The 23,933-nt window shown below is 43.9% G+C and overlaps 1 protein-coding gene across 1 annotated transcript in view; it reads right to left on the bottom strand.

Moving 5' to 3' along the window:
• Window positions 1–2,012: 2,012 nt before the first annotated feature.
• The window catches only part of LOC106574073 (uncharacterized protein KIAA1614), a 48,559-nt gene continuing 26,638 nt past the window's right edge, over window positions 2,013–23,933 (bottom strand). Inside the window, exons 7-10 of the mRNA XM_045697316.2 lie at window positions 19,863–20,115; window positions 19,427–19,548; window positions 12,534–12,709; window positions 2,013–4,899 (exon numbers count right to left, since the gene is read on the bottom strand). Coding sequence (XP_045553272.2) covers window positions 4,691–4,899; window positions 12,534–12,709; window positions 19,427–19,548; window positions 19,863–20,115 — 760 coding nt within the window. The 3' untranslated portion in view covers window positions 2,013–4,690. The remainder of the gene's footprint in view (window positions 4,900–12,533; window positions 12,710–19,426; window positions 19,549–19,862; window positions 20,116–23,933) is intronic.

Raw genomic sequence — 23,933 nt, 5'->3', positions numbered from 1 at the left:
CAGATCTACGATCAGAATACCCTTCTCTGTTCCTAACCATGTAGAGGGATGATCAGTTATCTGACCCTGTATTATTGGTTATGGGGACCATTTTCCTACTCAGGGTTGTTATTCTTCCTGATTAGTCAAGTCCTCATTTCTAGATGTTCTACGTTGTACTGATCTCGAGCCTTGTCCATTTGGCTCCATGGAATTGTCCTAGGATGTACAATGAGTGTACAAAACATTGCACCTGCTCTTTCCATGACATAGACTGACCAGGTGAAAGCAGTGATCCATTATTGGTGTCACCTGTTATATCCATATCATTGTAGATGAAGGGGAGGAGAAATATATTTTTAAGCCCTGAAACATGGATTGTGTATTTGTGCCATTCAGAGGGTGAATGGACATTACAAACGAGTGCATTTTGAACAGGATGTTGTAGTAGGTGCCAGGTGCACCGGTTTGAGTGTGTCGACCTGCAACGTTGCTGGGTTTTTCACGCTTAACAGGGGGTGTGACTCATTTTTAGGAAGGTATTCCTAATGTTTTGTACACTCATTGGATGTTGGGAAGGTTCCAAGAGGAAAAGGGGAGACCGGGTTAATGTCAGCTGGGCCGATGGTGGCCGTTTCAGACGTCATCTATCGATCCAGAAGGGAGCAGAGCGCTTCTTATTGAACATCACTGAGCAGTGGTTGAACCCTGCCACTTGACAGGTGGCCCCCTCCTCCCCCACGTTTTTCCTTTGTCCGGAGAGGAAATTATTAGTCATCCACACCTGGGTACCCCACACACACACAGCGCTCACCCCTGAATACAGCACTCAGTATCTGTGGAAAGACAATGGTTTACAGGAAGCCAGAGAAGTATAACATAACGCTGACACTGTGAGTTTGTCCTCCTGACATTGTCTGATAGCAATGAGTGTTATTTTTACCACTAGATTGCAGCTTGTACCACTAAGGGCAAAGAGCTTCCTAGGATCCAGGAAGAGATGGAGACTGCTATGAGGGGAAGGCACTGATATAATGTGCAAATGTCCATATAAAAGAAGAGAGAAATTGCTGTGTGCGTTCATATGTGCCTGGTCCAGGTTGTGGAACCTTAATTGGGGAGGATGGACTGGTGGTAATGGCTGGAGCCGAGTAAGTGAAATGGTATCAAACACATGGTTCCAGGTGTTTGATGCCATTTGCTCCGTTCTAGCCATTATTTTGAGTCTTCTGTAGCCTCTTGTGGTGCCTGGCTGTGTGTACATGTGTTTGTGTGTGTGCAGGAGCACCCAGCTAGGGGGTTGGTGGTGTACTTGGTGGGGCGCAGGTGCATGTGCCAGGTTCCCAGCTCCCCTCTTGTTCCACAAAAGATGAATAGAGGGGCCAGCTAAGCACACGCCCCCATAGAGAGGAGAGGAAGGAGGGGGTTCACCCAGCCCCTCTAGACAGCTGGTGTCAGTAGCTTTGCAATGCATGGTGGGGGTGAAGTGTTTAGGGCTCAGACATTGTGAGTATTAGTAGACAAGAGAAGAACAGTGGAAGTGATTCCTTTGCTGAATTCTAAATGGACAACGAGTCACAAAAGTGTATCCATTCATCTATTTGATCTACTTGGATTGTTCTCCACCAAATCATCTGCCTGAGACACCTCTATAGTTAAAGAGGGGTGTGTTGGTGGTGATATACAAACCATGTTACCAGGGGGATATGGGGGGGAAGGATATTGATCACACTCCCCTGTCGGTCTCCCCTCCTCCAGACCACCTGAGGCCCTGGCTAGTCAACTCTACACAACGGTTTCCTCTTCCCAAATTCATCCCTCTTTTACCTCTATTGCTGAAAGTCAAAGAAGCCATTGACTCAAGTGGTGAAAGATGACCCCATACAGCTGGTTGACATCGGTAGATACTGTGTAGATGCTTCTTGTTATTGAAGTGAAGCTGACATAATTTGCATTGAGGAGGACACAATCAGTGTGTATAATTTGAATAATGGAGAGGACAATATTGAATGAGAAGCAATTCCAATGCAAGGTATGAAAGAACGAGTAGTACACAATGTTTTATTTGGACCATAGATACAAAATACATATTGCGTGACAGTGAAAAGTCTGTTCTTTGTACGCTTTAATACTGGTGAATATGTCATGACTCCTCACATGTCGATACTTTCAGTGCTTTCCTATCGTCAGTCACCCATGTAATGACCTCTAGTACCGTGTATTTACTGTTGAAATGTCTAAATAATTGACTATGCATTTTCCCAATGGGTCTGTCTGACATCAACTTCTCTGATCTCATTTCTCATCATTGTCTCTACAACCCAATGGTTTGACATTATGGTTTTCAAATGCCTTTCTTCAGGCAATCAACCAGACACTTAGGCAGTTATTGCTTTGTGTACAGTGCATTATTGTAATGACATTAACAAATCAGCAGCATTGGAAAGGACTTTGTACATTGACAGATTAACCCAGAATTCAGAACCAAGACTGACAACATCTACCAACCAGGAATAACCTAATAAATGAGAGATGATTAGATAGCCTGGTCTCACATCAGATGTGACAATGACCATAGGAGTTGGCAAGACAGCATAAACAGATCTGGGACCAGGCTAAAATAAGAGGGGTTCAGTCACTGAGTACCTTTCTGATCAATAGAGGAACTTAATCCTATTTGGGTACAGCACATTTATATGGCAAAATGTCAACAAATAATGATTCTTCTTTGTTTGGCAAATAGACGAGCAAAGAAGAAAGTGGAGGATCCTTCAGTACAATCAAGTTGGCATGGATATAGAGTGTTGTTGATCCACGTGTACCGAGGAAGAACGTCAAACAAAATGGAAGAGTTCAAGGCTATGGGTGTGGGTTTTATAGTGATCTTAGATAAGAACAGTCTAGGATAGAACACACACGAGTTCAAAGAATTAGTAACACAATGAAATATTGTCATTTACAAGTTTTATATTACTATTGCAATTGACAAAATGTAGTCGAACCTGGGTCTGTAGTGACGCCTCGTGCCTTAGATCCGACAGACCATTTCTGTATGGACCTTGCTTTGTGCACAGGGGTATTGTCATGCTGAAACAGGAAAGGGCCTTCCCCAAACGGCTGCAAAGTTGGAAGCACAGAATTGTCTAGAATGTAATTGTATGCTATAGCGTTAACATTTCCCTTCACTGGAACTAAGGGGCCTAGCCCAAACCATGAAAAACAGCCCCAGACCATTATTCCTCCTCCACCAAACTTTACAGTTGACACTATGCATTCGGGCAGGTAGCGTTCTCCTGCTATCCGCCAAACCCAGAATCGTCCGTCTGACTGCCAGATGGTGAAGCGTGATTCATCACTCCAGAGAACGTGTTTCCACTGCTCCAGAGTCCAATGGCGGCGAACTTTACACCACTCCAGCTGACGCTTGGCATTGTGCATGGTGATCTTAGGCATGCGTGCGGCTGCTCGGCCATGGAAACCCATTACATGAAGGTCCCGACGAACACTTCTTGTGCTGACATTGCTCCCGTTCTGAGCTTGTGTGGACTACCACTTTGCGGCTGAGCCGTTGTTGATCCTAGATGTTTCCACTTCACACAGCATTTACAGTCGAACGGGGCAGCTCTAGCTGGGCAGAAATTTGATGAACTGACTTGGAAAAGTGGCATCCTATGACGGTGCCACGTTGAAAGTCACTGAGCTCTTCAATAAGGCCATTCTACTGCCAATGTTTGTCTATGGAGATTGATCAGCTGTGTGGTCGATTTTTATACACCTATCAGGGATGGATGTGGCTGAAATAGCCAAATCCACTCATTTTAAGGGGTATCCACATACTCTTGTATACAGTATATGGTGTACTTCTTTATCCCCTAAGTGCTTCAGTTCATATCCAATACTATTTTTATGACTAGTCCAAGTCAAACTCTTATTTTTCGGTTATGATGCTCTCCTATAGTTTCATTCACTCCATGAGGCTGGCTGAGCAAAATTAGCATCTTGGACTCGAAGAGACTGCCCAGTGTCTTCTCTAACAACTGTTAAGTTTGCTTCAATCGTATCACTTTTGAGATGCTTCATGTCTTCTCTGTTTCAAACCCATACATTTATTATCTCAATTCCAGGTCTGGTTTCTGACTAAACCAATTACCACAATAAAAATAGGATTTAATTGCATAAAGATGACCTCAGTCAAGATGCATAGAATGGAGGAGATTCGTGTGAGGTATTTAACAGAGAATCTCCTACCAGACTGGATTGTTGCTGTGTGAGCAGCTGAAAGCTTTGTGCATTACCTGTAATGATAAGGTGTATTTTGGCACTGCTGGTTATGTTTTCAACAGCGAAAGTAAGGAGCACCTAAGGCCGAAGAACTCAAGGAAAAATATACAACAGGACATGAGGAAATGTGAGACAGCTTCTGCTCTAATAGCATCTCCATCTGAACCATCTAGAAAAATGACCCAATCGTGTAAAACATCTTGATGTGTCTTCAGAAGAATAACGCAACATTTCTGAGAGAAGACGCTACGCAAGCGAGCGGCCATAGACATATTCACAGTCAATGAGCCGGTCACACACACTGTCCATCTGTCATACCCCAAACACCCCAAGTTTCCATTGTGTTTGTGGTTGCTGTGGTGTCTGGTTGCCATTACATTGCGGGTTTCCAAGGCATTGCCCATGGTGTCACCACGGTGACCGGCGGTCCTCAGGTTGTGTAGCGAGGAGGGGGGAGCATCCTGTGTCGGAGCACGCGGACAGAAGCTATGTTCTCCTGGGTCATGAGGCGGGTCACCAGGTCCAGACTGAGGCCGGCCACCTTCTCACCGTTCACCTCCAGCAGCTCGTCTCCCACCCCTAGCAGCCCCCCGTACATCTTCACTGTGCTGCTGTCGCCCATCTCTTCAACATACACACCTACAAAACAGACAGGATAACGTACAGGAGCATGTTACAGGTAGGGTCACACATAAACTTATTTTATAACACACATCTACAGGCAAAAGTATAGGAGCATGCTACTGATAGCACCAGGTACATACGAGGAGTATTATTACACCTGATAATTACACACCAACACCTACAGGACAGACTGTAGGGGAGGGGAGTATTATTACACCTGATAATTACACACCAACACCTACAGGATAGACTGTAGGGGAGTATTATTACACCTGATAATTACCCCCTTCACCTACAGGACAGACTGTAGGGGAGGAGGGAATTATTACATCTGATAATTACACACCAACACCTACAGGACAGACTGGAGGGGAGTATTATTACACCTGATAATTACACACCAACACCTACAGGACAGACTGTAGGGGAGTATTATTACATCTGATAATTACACACCAACACCTACAGGACAGACTGTAGGGGAGTATTATTACACCTGATAATTACACACCAACAGGACAGACTGTAAGGGAGGGGAGTATTATTACACTTGATAATTACACACTAACACCTACAGGACAGACTGTAGGGGAGTATTATTACACCTGATAATTACACACCAACACCTACAGGACAGACTGTAGGGGAGTATTATTACACCTGATAATTACACACCAACAGGACAGACTGTAAGGGAGGGGAGTATTATTACACTTGATAATTACACACTAACACCTACAGGACAGACTGTAAGGGAGGGGAGTATTATTACACCTGATAATTACACACCAACACCTACAGGACAGACTGTAAGGGAGGGGAGTATTATTACACCTGATAATTACACACTAACACCTACAGGACAGACTGTAAGGGAGGGGAGTATTATTACACCTGATAATTACACACCAACACCTACAGGACAGACTGTAAGGGAGGGGAGTATTATTACACCTGATAATTACACACTAACACCTACAGGACAGACTGTAAGGGAGGGGAGTATTATTACACCTGATAATTACACACTAACACCTACAGGACAGACTGTAGGGGAGTATTATTACACCTGATAATTACACACTAACACCTACAGGACAGACTGTAGGGGAGTATTATTACACCTGATAATTACACACCAACACCTACAGGACAGACTGTAAGGGAGTGGAGTATTATTACATCTGATAATTACACACTAACACCTACAGGACATACTGTAGGGGAATATTATTACACCTGATAATTACACACTAACACCAACAGGACAGACTGTAAGGGAGGGGAGTATTATTACACCTCAACATACACACCTACAAAACAGACAGGATAACGTACAGGAGCATGTTACAGGTAGGGTCACACATAAACTTATTTTATAACACACATCTACAGGCAAAAGTATAGGAGCATGCTACTGATAGCACCAGGTACATACGAGGAGTATTATTACACCTGATAATTACACACCAACACCTACAGGACAGACTGTAGGGGAGGGGAGTATTATTACACCTGATAATTACACACCAACACCTACAGGACAGACTGTAGGGGAGTATTATTACACCTGATAATTACCCCCTTCACCTACAGGACAGACTGTAGGGGAGGAGGGAATTATTACATCTGATAATTACACACCAACACCTACAGGACAGACTGGAGGGGAGTATTATTACACCTGATAATTACACACTAACACCTACAGGACAGACTGTAGGGGAGTATTATTACACCTGATAATTACACACTAACACCTACAGGACAGACTGTAGGGGAGTATTATTACACCTGATAATTACACACCAACAGGACAGACTGTAAGGGAGTATTATTACACCTGATAATTACACACTAACACCTACAGGACAGACTGTAGGGGAGGGGAGTATTATTACACCTGATAATTACACACCAACACCTACAGGACAGACTGTAGGGGAGGGGAGTATTATTACACACTAACACCTACAGGACAGACTGTAAGGGAGGGGAGTATTATTACACCTGAATTACACACCAACACCTACAGGACAGACTGTAGGGGAGGGGAGTATTATTACACCTGATAATTACACACTAACACCTACAGGACAGACTGTAGGGGAGTATTATTACACCTGATAATTACACACTAACACCTACAGGACAGACTGTAGGGGAGGGGAGTATTATTACATCTGATAATTACACACCAACACCTACAGGGCAGACTGTAGGGGAGTATTATTACACCTGATAATTACACACTAACACCTACAGGACAGACTGTAAGGGAGGGGAGTATTATTACACCTGATAATTACACACTAACACCTACAGGACAGACTGTAAGGGAGGGGAGTATTATTACACCTGATAATTACACACCAACACCTACAGGACAGACTGTAGGGGAGGGGAGTATTATTACACCTGATAATTACACACCAACACCTACAGGACAGACTGTAGGGGAGTATTATTACACCTGATAATTGCACACTAACACCTACAGGACAGACTGTATGGGAGTATTATTACACCTGATAATTACACACCAACACCTACTGGACAGACTGTAGGGGAGGGGAGTATTATTACACCTGATAATTACACACTAACACCTACAGGACAGACTGTAAGGGAGGGGAGTATTATTACACCTGATAATTACACACTAACACCTACAGGACAGACTGTAGGGGAGGGGAGTATTATTACACCTGATAATTACACACCAACACCTACAGGACAGACTGTAAGGGAGGGGAGTATTATTACACCTGATAATTACACACCAACACCTACAGGACAGACTGTAGGGGAGTATTATTACACCTGATAATTACACACTAACACCTACAGGACAGACTGTAAGGGAGGGGAGTATTATTACACCTGATAATGACACACTAACACCTACAGGACAGACTGTAGGGGAGTATTATTACACCTGATAATTACACACCAACACCTACAGGACAGACTGTAAGGGAGGGGAGTATTATTACACCTGATAATTACACACTAACACCTACAGGACAGACTGTAAGGGAGGGGAGTATTATTACACCTGATAATGACACACTAACACCTACAGGACAAACTGTAAGGGAGGGGAGTATTATTACACCTGATAATTACACACCAACACCTACAGGACAGACTGTAAGGGAGTATTATTACATCTGATAACTACACACTAACACCTACAGGACAGACTGTAAGGGAGGGGAGTATTATTACACCTGATAATGACACACTAACACCTACAGGACAGACTGTAAGGGAGGGGAGTATTATTACACCTGATAATTACACACCAACACCTACAGGACAGACTGTAAGGGAGGGGAGTATTATTACACCTGATAATTACACACTAACACCTACAGGACAGACTGTAGGGGAGTATTATTACACCTGATAATTACACACTAACACCTACAGGACAGACTGTAGGGGAGGGGAGTATTATTACACCTGATAATTACACACTAACACCTACAGGACAGACTGTAAGGGAGGGGAGTATTATTACACCTGATAATTACACACCAACACCTACAGGACAGACTGTAGGGGAGTATTATTACACCTGATAATTACACACTAACACCTACAGGACAGACTGTAGGGGAGGGGAGTATTATTACACCTGATAATTACACACTAACACCTACAGGACAGACTGTAAGGGAGGGGAGTATTATTACACCTGATAATTACACACCAACACCTACAGGACAGACTGTAAGGGAGTATTATTACACCTGATAATTACACACTAACACCTACAGGACAGACTATAGGGGAGGGGAGTATTATTACATCTGATAATTACACACTAACACCTACAGGACAGACTGTAAGGGAGTATTATTACACCTGATAATTACACACTAACACCTACAGGACAGACTGTACGGGAGTATTATTACACCTGATAATTACACACTAACACCTACAGGACAAACTGTAAGGGAGGGGAGTATTATTACACCTGATAATTACACACCAACACCTACAGGACAGACTGTAAGGGAGTATTATTACATCTGATAACTACACACTAACACCTACAGGACAGACTGTAAGGGAGGGGAGTATTATTACACCTGATAATTACACACTAACACCTACAGGACAGACTGTAGGGGAGGGGAGTATTATTACACCTGATAATTACACACCAACACCTACAGGACAGACTGTAAGGGAGGGGAGTATTATTACACCTGATAATTACACACCAACACCTACAGGACAGACTGTAGGGGAGTATTATTACACCTGATAATTACACACTAACACCTACAGGACAGACTGTAAGGGAGGGGAGTATTATTACACCTGATAATGACACACTAACACCTACAGGACAGACTGTAGGGGAGTATTATTACACCTGATAATTACACACCAACACCTACAGGACAGACTGTAAGGGAGGGGAGTATTATTACACCTGATAATTACACACTAACACCTACAGGACAGACTGTAAGGGAGTATTATTACACCTGATAATTACACACTAACACCTACAGGACAGACTGTAAGGGAGGGGAGTATTATTACACCTGATAATGACACACTAACACCTACAGGACAGACTGTAAGGGAGGGGAGTATTATTACACCTGATAATTACACACCAACACCTACAGGACAGACTGTAAGGGAGGGGAGTATTATTACACCTGATAATGACACACTAACACCTACAGGACAGACTGTAAGGGAGGGGAGTATTATTACACCTGATAATTACACACCAACACCTACAGGACAGACTGTAAGGGAGTATTATTACATCTGATAATTACACACTAACACCTACAGGACAGACTGTAAGGGAGTATTATTACACCTGATAATTACACACTAACACCTACAGGACAGACTGTAGGGGAGTATTATTACACCTGATAATTACACACTAACACCTACAGGACAGACTGTAGGGGAGGGGAGTATTATTCCACCTGATAATGACACACTAACACCTACAGGACAGACTGTAAGGGAGGGGAGTATTATTACACCTGATAATTACACACCAACACCTACAGGACAGACTGTAAGGGAGGGGAGTATTATTACACCTGATAATTACACACTAACACCTACAGGACAGACTGTAGGGGAGTATTATTACACCTGATAATTACACACTAACACCTACAGGACAGACTGTAGGGGAGGGGAGTATTATTACACCTGATAATTACACACTAACACCTACAGGACAGACTGTAAGGGAGGGGAGTATTATTACACCTGATAATTACACACCAACACCTACAGGACAGACTGTAGGGGAGTATTATTACACCTGATAATTACACACTAACACCTACAGGACAGACTGTAGGGGAGGGGAGTATTATTACACCTGATAATTACACACTAACACCTACAGGACAGACTGTAAGGGAGTATTATTACACCTGATAATTACACACTAACACCTACAGGACAGACTGTAGGGGAGTATTATTACACCTGATAATTACACACTAACACCTACAGGACAAACTGTAAGGGAGGGGAGTATTATTACACCTGATAATTACACACCAACACCTACAGGACAGACTGTAAGGGAGTATTATTACATCTGATAACTACACACTAACACCTACAGGACAGACTGTAAGGGAGGGGAGTATTATTACACCTGATAATTACACACTAACACCTACAGGACAGACTGTAGGGGAGGGGAGTATTATTACACCTGATAATTACACACCAACACCTACAGGACAGACTGTAAGGGAGGGGAGTATTATTACACCTGATAATTACACACCAACACCTACAGGACAGACTGTAAGGGAGGGGAGTATTATTACACCTGATAATGACACACTAACACCTACAGGACAGACTGTAAGGGAGGGGAGTATTATTACACCTGATAATGACACACTAACACCTACAGGACAGACTGTAGGGGAGTATTATTACACTTGATAATTACACACCAACACCTACAGGACAGACTGTAAGGGAGGGGAGTATTATTACACCTGATAATTACACACTAACACCTACAGGACAGACTGTAAGGGAGGGGAGTATTATTACACCTGATAATGACACACTAACACCTACAGGACAAACTGTAAGGGAGGGGAGTATTATTACACCTGATAATTACACACCAACACCTACAGGACAGACTGTAAGGGAGTATTATTACATCTGATAACTACACACTAACACCTACAGGACAGACTGTAAGGGAGGGGAGTATTATTACACCTGATAATGACACACTAACACCTACAGGACAGACTGTAAGGGAGGGGAGTATTATTACACCTGATAGTTACACACCAACACCTACAGGACAGACTGTAAGGGAGTATTATTACATCTGATAATTACACACCAACACCTACAGGACAGACTGTAGGGGAGTATTATTACACCTGATAATTACACACTAACACCTACAGGACAGACTGTAAGGGAGTATTATTACACCTGATAATTACACACTAACACCTACAGGACAGACTGTAGGGGAGTATTATTACACCTGATAATTACACACTAACACCTACAGGACAGACTGTAGGGGAGGGGAGTATTATTACACCTGATAATTACACACTAACACCTACAGGACAGACTGTAAGGGAGGGGAGTATTATTACACCTGATAATTACACACCAACACCTACAGGACAGACTGTAGGGGAGTATTATTACACCTGATAATTACACACTAACACCTACAGGACAGACTGTAGGGGAGGGGAGTATTATTACACCTGATAATTACACACTAACACCTACAGGACAGACTGTAAGGGAGGGGAGTATTATTACACCTGATAATTACACACCAACACCTACAGGACAGACTGTATATTATTACACCTGATAATTACACACTAACACCTACAGGACAGACTGTAGGGGAGGGGAGTATTATTACACCTGATAATTACACACTAACACCTACAGGACAGACTGTAAGGGAGGGGAGTATTATTACACCTGATAATTACACACCAACACCTACAGGACAGACTGTAAGGGAGTATTATTACACCTGATAATTACACACTAACACCTACAGGACAGACTATAGGGGAGGGGAGTATTATTACATCTGATAATTACACACTAACACCTACAGGACAGACTGTAAGGGAGTATTATTACACCTGATAATTACACACTAACACCTACAGGACAGACTGTAGGGGAGTATTATTACCTAACACACACACACACACACACACACACACACACACACACACACACACACACACACACACACACACACACACACACACACACACACACACACACACACACGTATTACTAAACACACGCAAAATACAACACTAAACACACATCCAACTGCAGGACACGAGTGAAGTAAGTTAACGATAAAATACACCTTGAGCACACAGAAGGGGAACATTCTAATGAACAGGACATCATTATACAACACTAGAATAGAAAGACAACCAAAACAACAAGTCCCCAATCTGGCCCCAGACGGCCCTGGGTTAGAGCAGGGTAGGTCATCTAGGGCCAACCCTAGGCTTTTGGCCCCAGTCTAAGTCATGGAAACACTAGACTTTAGGCCAAGTACCGGTGTAAATGGCTGCAGTGTAAAGGCTCATTTTGTGTACCTGAGTCGAGTCGTCCTTTGCCCCGGGAGAGGAGGAAGCCGAAGGGTCCTATGGGAGGTCTGCTGAGCTCCAGCAGGAGGGTCCCGTCAGGGAAGGCCTGGGCCACCCTGCCCACCGAGCTCACCCCACTGGGGCTGCCCACATCCTCCACACTCAGAACCCTCTGGAGGCCCTTACTGGAGAGAGACAGAACAGCAGCTTTGAGGTGACATATATGGGGCCCTGTAGCATGCTATATTAAAAAATATATACACTGCTCAAAAAAATAAAGGGAACACTTAAACAACACAATGTAACTCCAAGTCAATCACACTTCTGTGAAATCAAACTGTCCACTTAGGAAGCAACACTGATTGACAATAAATTTCACATGCTGTTGTGCAAATGGAATAGACAACAGGTGGAAATTAAAGGCATTTAGCAAGACACCCCCAATAAAGGAGTGGTTCTGCAGGTGGGGACCACAGACCACTTCTCAGTTCCTATGCTTCCTGGCTGATGTTTTGGTCACTTTTGAATGCTGGCGGTGCTTTCACTCTAGTGGTAGCATGAGACGGAGTCTACAACCCACACAAGTGGCTCAGGTAGTGCAGCTCATCCAGGATGGCATATCAATGCGAGCTGAGGCAAGAAGGTTTGCTGTGTCTGTCAGCGTAGTGTCCAGAGCATGGAGACGCTACCAGGAGACAGGCCAGTACATCAGGAGACGGGAAGGAGGCCGTAGGAGGGCAACAACCCAGCAGCAGGACCGCTACCGCCGCCTTTGTGCAAGGAGGAGCAGGAGAAGCACTGCCAGAGCCCTGCAAAATGACCTCCAGCAGGCCACAAATGTGCATGTGTCTGCTCAAACGGTCAGAAACAGACTCCATGAGGGTGGTATGAGGGCCCGACGTCCACAGGTGGGGGTTGTGATTACAGCCCAACACCGTGCAGGACGTGTGGCATTTGCCAGAGAACACCAAGATTGGCAAATTCGCCACTGGCGCCCTGTGCTCTTCACAGATGAAAGCAGGTTCACACTGAGCACATGACAGACGTGACAGAGTCTGGAGAGGCCGTGGAGAACGTTCTGCTGCCTGCAACATCCTCCAGCATGACCGGTTTGGCGGTGGGGCAGTTATGGTGTGGGGTGACATTTCTTTGGGGGGCCGCACAGCCCTCCATGTGCTCGCCAGAGTTAGCCTGACTGCCATTAGGTACCGAGATGAGATCCTCAGACCTCTTGTGAGACCATATGCTGGTGCGGTTGGCCCTGGGTTCCTCCTAATGCAAGACAATGCTAGACCTCATGTGGCTGGAGTGTCAGCAGTTCCTGCAAGAGGAAGGCATTGATGCTATGGACTGGGCCGCCCGTTCCCCAGACCTGAATCCAATTGAGCACATCTAGGACATCATGTCTCGCTCCATCCACCAACGCCACGTTGCACCACAGACTGTCTAGGAGTTGGCGGATGCTTTAGTCCAGGTCTGGGAGGAGATCCCTCAGGAGACCATCTGCCACCTCATCAGGAGCATGCCCAGGCGTTGTAGGGAGGTCATACAGGCACGTGGAGGCCACACACACTACTGAGCCTCATTTTGACTTGTTTTAAGGACATTACATCAAAGTTGGATCAGCCTGTAGTGTCGTTTTCCACTTTAATTTTGAGTGTGACTCCAAATCCAGACCTCCATGGGTTGATAAATTGGATTTCCATTGATTATTTTTGTGTGATTTTGTTGTCAGCACATTCAACTATGTAAAGAAAAAAGTATTTAATAAGATTATTTCTTTCATTCAGATCTAGGATGTGTTGTTTAAGTGTTCCCTTAATTTTTTTGAGCAGTATATATATATATATATATATATATATATATGAATTCCGTGCCACATAAGGCAAACATTGCAATCATTGACACAGGCTCAGATACATCCATATAGAGTTTACAGTATACACACTGCAATCTATACTCCCAGGTGATCAGCAAGGGCTGATTTCAAGGTTTTACTGCTAACCTACAAAGCATTACATGGGCTTGCTCCTACCTATCTTTCCGATTTTGTCCTGCCGTACATACCTACACGTACGCTATGGTCACAAGACGCAGGCCTCCTAATTGTCCCTAGAATTTCTAAGCAAACGGCTGGAGGTAGGGCTTTCTCCTATAGAGCTCCATTTTTATGGAATGGTCTGCCTACCAATGTGAGAGACGCAGACTCAGTCTCAACCTTTAAGTCTTTACTGAAGACTTATCTCTTCAGTAGGTCCTATGATTAAGTATAGTCTGGCCCAGGAGTGTGAAGGTGAACGGAAAGGCTGGAGCAACGAACCGCCCTTGCTGTCTCTGCCTTGCCGGTTCCCCTCTTTCCACTGGGATTCTCTGACTCTAACCCTTTTACAGGGGCTGAGTCACTGGCTTACTGGTCTTCTTCCATGCCGTCCATGGGAGGGGTGCGTCACTTGAGTGGGTTGAGTCACTGACGTGGTCTTCCTGTCTGGGTTGGCGCCCCCCCCTTGGGTTGTCCATGGCGGAGATCGTTGTGGGCTATACTCGGCCTTGTCTTAGGACGGTAAGTTGGTGGTTGGAGACATCCCTCTAGTGGTGTGGGGGCTGTGCTTTGGCAAAGTGGGTGGGGTTATATCCTGCCTGTTTGGCCCTGTCCGGGGGTATCATCGGATGGGGCCACAGTGTCTTCTGATCCCTCCTGTCTCAGCCTCCAGTATTTATGCTGCAGTAGTTTATGTGTCGGGGGGCTAGGGTCAGTCTGTTACATCTGGAGTATTTCTCTTGTCTTATCCGGTGTCCTGTGTGAATTTAAATATGCTCTCTCTAATTCTCTCTTTCTCTCTTTCTTTCTTTCTCTCGGAGGACCTGAGCCCTAGGACCATGCCTCAGGACTACCTGGCATGATGACTCCTTGCTGTCCCCAGTCCACCTGGCCGTGCTGCTGCTCCAGCTTCAACTGTTCTGCCTGCAGCTATTGAACCCTGACCTGTTCACCGGACGTGCTTGTTGCACCCTCGACAACTACTATGATTATTATTATTTGACCATGCTGGTCATTTATGAACATTTTAACATCTTGACCATGTTCTGTTATAATATCCACCCGGCACAGCCAGAAGAGGACTGGCCACCCCTCATAGCCTGGTTCCTCTCTAGGTTTCTTCCTAGGTTTTTGGCCTTTCTAGGGAGTTTATCCTAGGGAGTTTTTCCTAGCCACCGTGCTTCTTTCACATGCTTTGCTTGCTGTTTGGGGTTTTAGGCTGGGTTTCTGTACAGCACTTTGAGATATCAGCTGATGTACGAAGGGCTATATAAATAAATTTGATTTGATTTTGATTTGATTTCCTGAACACGTTTTGACTCCCAGGTCTTCATCAAGTCCCATTACTTTTTGCTGGTTCTTTTTACTGGAACTCTTTGACCTTTGACCTAAGATCACCTGTACGATACTTGTGGATGAGCGTAGGTAATCCTGTTGTATAGAGTATCATATTCAGTATGGCCAATAGGGTTTCAATCAATATATACTGGGCACACCCTTGTGGAATCAACGTTGTTTCCATGTCATTTCAATGAAATTACGTTGAACCAACGTGGAGTAGACGTTGAATTGACATCGTTGCCCAGTGGGGATATTTTGACCCATGTCTACATGACGCTGATGTCGATTAAGGCAGCCCCTCCCACCTCTCTGATTCAGAGGGGCTGGGTTGCCATTAGACACATTTCAGTTGAATGCATTCAGTTGTATAACTGATTAGGTGTCTCCCTTTCATACCATAGCAAACATGCCATTTGATTTCAGTAATAAGCCATGTAGGTGAATGGAGAGACAAATGATGGTCTGCTGCCTTGTGCCATTTCCAGTTTTATAATGTAAATAATGAAGTCATTGAATGGAGATGGTCTGCTTCCTATATTAAGGTCTCTATGGCAGAACTCCCCATAGAAAGCCATGTAGCGCGGCCCATATATAGCACGGCTGTGTCATACTCCTAGCCTATCAGGTTTCTGCCTCTCCATGAAGGTGAGTTAAGTGCAACTCTGAAATGTCCTCCTCTCTGGTCTCTAGTGTGTCAGCTGCTGGGACACACACACACACACACACACACACACACACACACACACACACACACACACACACACACACCCATTCACGTACACGTAGAGACACACACACACCCATTCACGTACATGTACACACACACACACACATTGCATTTTTGGGTTTTGAATTTGCAAGAAAGGCATTTCACTGTAGTTGTGCATGTGACTTTCAAATTTTAAACACACACACACTAATAAACAAACACACTGTCACTAACACAGGCAGTGTCAACAACATCACCCAAACAGTTGATGTTCAATTTCATCACTGTTCCAAGCCACCTTCCCAAATCCATCATAAGATGTTGCAATAGTCTTCTGAATTCCATGTCTTTCTTTGGCAGCACCACTGCACTCAATCTATTTTTATCTGTCCACTCCGAACACCCCGTCAGACCCAGTGAATGGAAACTATTCGAATGGACGACACACACGGCAGCCATCCATGCATACCAGAGATTCCAGGGAGCCTTGAGCACATGCCATCCGTGTAACATCCTGTCAGGAAGGATCCATGTTGACTTCATTCATAATGTTTTGACATGAGGTGCCACTTTAGAGAAGATCAATGTGCAAGCTTTGCATTGTGACAGATTGGATTTTAGATTAACTGTTATTTCTGCAACAGTTGCCTATTTGTATGTTGCTGATGTCATAGTTCTAGTGTGTGTGTGTGTTTATGTTATACCCAGTGACATGTATTCATGGACCTCAAGGGAAGCCAGGCTTCCCCCAAAATTTGACCAATAAACATTATAAAATAATTTATCTTTCGTCTCTCTGTGTTTTCATAATTTTCCATCAATTCGCAAGTGGCTGATTCTCTCCGGAGAAATCATCCGAGCGAGGAACCAGCGCCCCTCTGTCTCAGTACTTGTAGCCCATGTATCTGATGCTGTCTGGACCAAAAGAGCATAACATGTTGCTGCCGTAGCATTTGATTGATTGATGCCAGCAAGCATTTGGCCTCCCTTGATCATTTTTGGGTAAAATAATTAGCTGAGCTCAACTGTGGGTTGTCCAGGTGTAGCAAAACACTCACCAAGGGAGGCCAGTTTGGATTTGGCTTCAGACAAATCAAATCACTTCCTTTGCAAAATGTAATATTCAGAAAAACGTGTCCGTTTGTCTGCTTGTGTTGATATCCTGCAGTAGCTAGCATGCTAAATTGGCCCTTTCCGAAGCCATGGATGGAGATGTGGATTTGGACTTGCGGTTTTGACTTATACTGAACAAAAATCTAAAACGCAACATGCAACAATTTCAACAATTTTACTGAGTTACAGTTCATATAAGTCAATTGAAATAAATAAATTAGGCCCTAATCTATGGATTTCACATGACTGGGATGGGGTGCAGCCATGGGTGGGCCTGGGAGGGCATAGGCCCACCCACTGGGAAGCAAGGCCCAGCCAATCAGAATGAGTTTTTCCCCACAAAAGGGCTTCATTACAGAAAGAAATACTCCTCAATTTTGGCAAAGGAGAAATGCTCACTAAAATTTGTGCACAAAATTTGAGCTAAATAAGCTTTTTGTGCATATGGAACATTTCTGGGATCTTTTATTTCTGCTCATGAAACATGGGACCAACACTTTACAATTTTGCATTTATATTTTGTTCAGTAGAATTCTCTGTACAAGCCAATGATTATGACGCCGATTCTGATCTAACCATAAATTAATAGTTTGTGCCACTGGCCAGATACGACTGAATTTCAATGTGTAGTCTAGCTAACATAGCTGGTTCATTGTTGCCCATGCAAGGAAGGCAGGCTAGCATGCATTTTAGCTACGTAGCCTATGAGAACAAAACTTAAAGTGTACTGTATGACAGGGCCATAGACTGTTTTGCCAACATGAAAGAGAGGAGGATGGCATTGGCGTTCAACTAGTCTACAAGTAGGTTGAGTCAACATTTTTTGTTTTACACACACACACACACACACACACACACACACACACACACACACACACACACACACACACACACACACACACACACACACACACCCACACACCACACACACCACACACACACACACACACACACACACACACACACACACACCATTGATAGCCACATGATATTTAGCAACACTGATTGGACTGAATTGTTTTTGGTACAATACCTTTAAGTTTGCTTTCAGTGTTTTAAACTAAGCATATATAGCCTTGTTGATTTGATGTTTAAATGTCTAAGTGTAAATGGTGCTGGAATAGTGGAGGCAGTGCTCCTGTTGTCTTCGTGCTGACTTGCGATAACTCTGTGGTTCTAAATCAGTAGTTGTTTAGTAAACTGTCAAAAGCATTAACTTGCTTGACCATGCTGCATGTGATATGTTTGTCTGCAATATTTGCTTTGTGGACTTCACTGGACAGATGTTTCTTTGCGGTTTTGTGATGAAACAAACGTATGTGCAGTTGAATTTATTCCACCACTGTGTGACTGTTGTCTTTTTGTTGTCACAGCCTTATTGTACATCACAGTGGAGTTTGAACAAATGGGTTATAGAGTAAACAACGCAATTATCACAACATAGGTTGTAATTAAGCAATAAGGCCCGAGGAGGTGTGGTATACGGGCCATATACCACAAACCCCTGAGGTGCCTTATTGCTATTATAAACTGGTTACCAATGTAATTGTAACAGTAAAAATAAATGCTTTGTCATACCCGTGGTATACCACGGCTGTCAGCCAATCAGATTTCAGGGCTCGAACCACCCAGTTTATAATATGGCTTTTTTACTGGCTTGGCTTCCTCAGTGATGTTACTGATGCAGCGTACTGGTTATACCTGAGAGCAGGGCTGCTGGGCTTGTCTCCAGGTGTGTATGCACTGGAGCCATCTCCCTTCTTTTTGCAGGACTGTACATTCTGGACTGATGACGATTTCCTCAGCTGCTTAAAGGGTGACCCCTGGAGATGAGAAATGAACATGACAGCAGCCCTATGCGACCTTCCACAATATGCATTTGGATTCATTTTAAGATGGTGTTACTTTTTTCAAGGTGTCAGCAAATACCTTGACCAAATATGCACTTTACAGTATAGTTATGAGGAAAAATATTAAAATTTCTAGTACACGGTCACAACAATGTTCAAACTAACTGAGATCTCAGTATCCTTATGGATTAAACAGTTTGACAAACATAAAGCAGAACCTCTCAGACTACAATCAAGGTTAGAATCGATATATTTCCCTATAATTCAAAAGATAAATCCCCTCTCACCATGCGTAGGGACTGGAGCGACGGGGCTTTCCTCAGTTGGCTGGGTTCTGGGCGTGCAGGACTGGGGTTAGAGCTGGAGCTGGGGCCAGGAAAGGCCGGGGGGACACCCCGGGGCTGGAAGCTAAGCTGCTCCATGCTACTGGAGCGCCCTTTACCCAGCTTCCCCACTCCATTCAGGCCGATGGCGGAGAATAAACGACGCAGAGAAAGCTTGGACCTGGCCTCCTGCTGCTCTGTCTCTGTCCCTACCATACTGTGAGGGAAAGAGGGGGGAGAGGTGTGAAGGAAGGAAAGAGGGAGAGACAGATCAACAGAAAGACATTGAGAGATGGATAACAACATATAAACAAGTACAGACATGATGAGTAACATCTCAGTTGGACTCAACTCCATTATAAATTCTAGTTCTTAATTTGATCGGGAAAACCTTTTGAAATAGATAGAATTCATCCAGGAAATTGAAATAATAATTTCACCTCAGATGCTTGCATTAATTCACTTATTACTATTTGGTTAGAAGAGGTCAGTGTTGATTTAAAAAGTATTAGACTGAGGCAGTGCTCTGTTTGTCTGCACCACAACTCTAAAACCACCTGGTTTGACCTAGTTTGTATAAAAATGTTAACAGTCTGTGGAATACCACTAATGGCTATAGGCTAAGGCTGGCTGTCAGGCAGAGCTCCAAATTAGATGATAGTTTAGTAAAATAGAACTTTGTGGGAATCTAAAAATAGCTTCCTTCAACATCTCTCTCTGAAAGGGAGGAGGACAGATGTTAATTTTGGGTCAAACCTCTAAAATATTTGGTAATATATGCAAAAAAATATTTTGCTGTGCGACCAGGAGTTTTATTTTGGGAGCACACTCCGATTTGGGAAATAATCTTCCAGATAATAATTGTTGGGATCAAAAATCAAATCTAATTTTACTTGTCAAATGTTTTGTAGACTATAGGTGTAAACTAACAGCAAAATTATTACTTACGGGTCCTTTCCCAACAATGCAGAGTTAAAGATAAGTTGGAACATTTAATAAAAAATAGAACTAGTGACACTGAAATGCACAGTTAATAATAAATAAAAATAATGAGTAGAAAATATCATGGCTATCTATATACAGGGAGGACCAGTACCGAGTTGATGTCCAGGAGTACGAGGTAATTGAGGTAAAGTGACTAGGAAACAGCATAGATAAGACAGTAGCAGCAGTATATGTAATGAGTGTAAAAGTGTGTGTGTGTGTGTGTGTGTGTGTGTGTGTGTGTGTGTGTGTGTGTGTGTGTGTGTGTGTGTGTGTGTGTGTGTGTGGCGTCAGTATTCATGTATGTGTGTGTGGGTGTTGTGTTGCCAATGTAAGTATTTGTGGGTAGAGTCCAGTGTGTGTGCATAGAGTCAGAGCAAGAGAGTTAGTGCAAAAAAGGGTAAATGCAGGTAGTCCGGGTAGCCATTTGATTAGCTATTTAGCAGTCTTTTTTTTTAAAGTCTTATGGCTTGGGGGTAGAAGCTGTTCAGGCTCCTGTTGGTTCCAGACTTGGTGCATTGGTACCGCTTGCCACGCGGTAGCAGAGAGAACAGCCTGTGGCTTGGGTGGCTGGAGTCTTTTTGGGCCTTCCTCTGTCACCGCCTGGTATAGAGGTCCTGGATGGCAGGGAGCTCGGCACCAGTGATGTACTGGGCCGTACACATTACTCTCTGTAGCGCCTTCCAGTCGGATGCCAAGCAGTTGCCATACCAAGCGGTGATGCAGCCAGTCAAGATGCTCTCGATGGTGCAGCTATAGAACTTTGGGAGAATCTGAGGGCCCATGCCAAATCTTTTCAGCCTCTTGAGGTGGAAGGGGTGTTTTTGTGCCCTCTTCACAACTGTCTTGGTGTGTTTGAACAATGATAGATCCTTAGTGATGTGGACATCGAGGAACTTGAAGCTCTCGACCCGTTCCACTACAGCCCCGTTGATGTGAATGGGGGAATGCTCGGCCCTCCGTTTCCTGTAATCCACAATCAGCTCCTTTGATTTACTGACATTGAGAGGTTGTTGTCCTGGCACCACACTGCCAGTTCTCTGACCACCTCACCATAGGCTGTCTCATCGTTGATCAGGCCTACCACCGTCGTGTCGACGGCAAACTTAACAATGGTGTTGGAGTCGTGTGCAGCCATGCAGTTGTGGGTGAACAGGGATTACAGGAAGGGACTAAGGACTCACCCGAGGGGCCCCTGTGTTGAGGGTCTGTGTATCAGATGTGTTATTACCTAGCCTCACCACCTGGGGGCGGCCCATCAGGAAGTCCAGAATCCGGTTGCAAAGGAAGGTGTTCAGTCCCAGGGACCTTAGTTTAGTGATTAGCTTCGAGGGCAGTATGGTATTGAATACTGAGCTGTAGGAAATTAACAGCATTCTCACGTAGGTGTTTCTTTTGTCCAAGTGTGAAAGAGTAGTGTTGAGTGCAATATAGATTGCATCTTCTGTGGATCTGTTGGGGTGGTATGCGAATTGGAGTGGGTCCAGGCTGTCTGGGATGATGGTGTTAATGTGAGCCATGACCAGCCTTTCAAAGCATTACATGGCTACAGATGTGAGTGCTACGGGGCGAAAGTCATTTAGACAGGCTACCTTGGCGTTCTATGGGGATCTGCTTGAAACATGTTGATAATTACATAATAAATGTAATACGTGTAATGATAAGTCTTCGCTGTACCGTTGTTTCTGAGTGCCCTAGAGAAAAAAGCCAGTGCCGATTCGATAGAGTCATGGTTGCACAATTATCAGACCGGAAATGGCTTGCTTGTAGGCGCCCAACCAGGTTGCCGGGAACGCATTTTACATTCATAATAGATGTCGTGGGACGTTCGAATACAACTTACAGTGCCTTCGAAAAATATTCAGACCCCTTCACTTTTTCGACATTTTGTTAGGTTACAGACTTATTCTAAAATTGATTGAATCATTTTTTTATCCTCATTAATCTGCACACAATACCTCATAATGACAAAGCAAAACAGGTTTTTATAAATGTTTGCTAATTTATATAAAAAATGAAATATCACATTTACATAAATATTCAGACCCTTTACTCAGTACTTTGTTGAAGCAACTTTGGCAGCAATTACAGCCTCAAGTAATGTTTTGTACTTTTTTGTTGTTGCATGTATACATGTATGTGTGTGTTAATATAACAATTGTTGCTCTGTACAGTAACGCCACATAGGGTCTTACATGTACACGTACTTTACATGTTTAGTGGAGTCCAATGATTTTCAAATGGAGAAATTACATTCTTTGATCTACGAATTGGAATGATTACTTGGAAGGTGTTTCCTCATTGAAAATTACTTGTCTGATGATTTATTGGACCTCAGTTTATCTTAAGTCAGTTATTTAGTTTGTCCAACATTACCATTCTGTTCTATACTGTGTGAACGCTCCGCTTGCAAGAAAAACACGGGCACTGGCTGGGCCATTCAAGGACATTCAGACTTTTCCCGAAGTAACTCCTGCTTTGTCTTGGCTGTGTGCTTAGGGTTGTTGTCCTGTTAGAAGGTGAACCTTTGCCCCAGTCTGAGGTCCTGAGCGTTCTGGGGTAGGTTTTCATCAAGGATCTCTCTGTACTTTGCTTCGTTCATCTTTGCCTCGACCCTGACTAGTCTCCTAGTCAATGCTGCTGAAAAACATCCCCACAACATGATGCTGCCACCACCATGCTTCAAAGTAGGGATGGTATTAGCCAGGTGATGAGCGGTGCCTGGTTTCCTCCAGACGTGACACTTGGCATTCAGGCCAAAGAGTTCAATCTTGGATTCATCAGAACATGTGCCTCGACAAAATCCTGTCTCGGAGCTCTACGGACAATTCCTTTGACCTCATGGCTTGGTTTTTGCTCTGACAGGCACTGTCAACTGTGGGACCTTATATAGACAGGTGTGTGCCTTTCCAAATCATGTCCAATCAATGTCGTTTACTACAGGTGGACTCCAATCAAGTTGGGGAAACATCTCAAGGATCATCAATGGAAACAGGATGCACCTGAGCTCAATTTCGAGTCTCATAGCAAAGGTTCTGAATACTTATGTAA

This window comes from Salmo salar, chromosome 16 (assembly GCF_965601325.2).
Source record: "Salmo salar chromosome 16, fSalSal1, whole genome shotgun sequence".
Lineage (NCBI taxonomy): Eukaryota > Metazoa > Chordata > Actinopteri > Salmoniformes > Salmonidae > Salmo > Salmo salar.
Note: the sequence above shows the minus strand (reverse complement) of the source record. Positions and strands in the feature narration are given on the sequence as shown.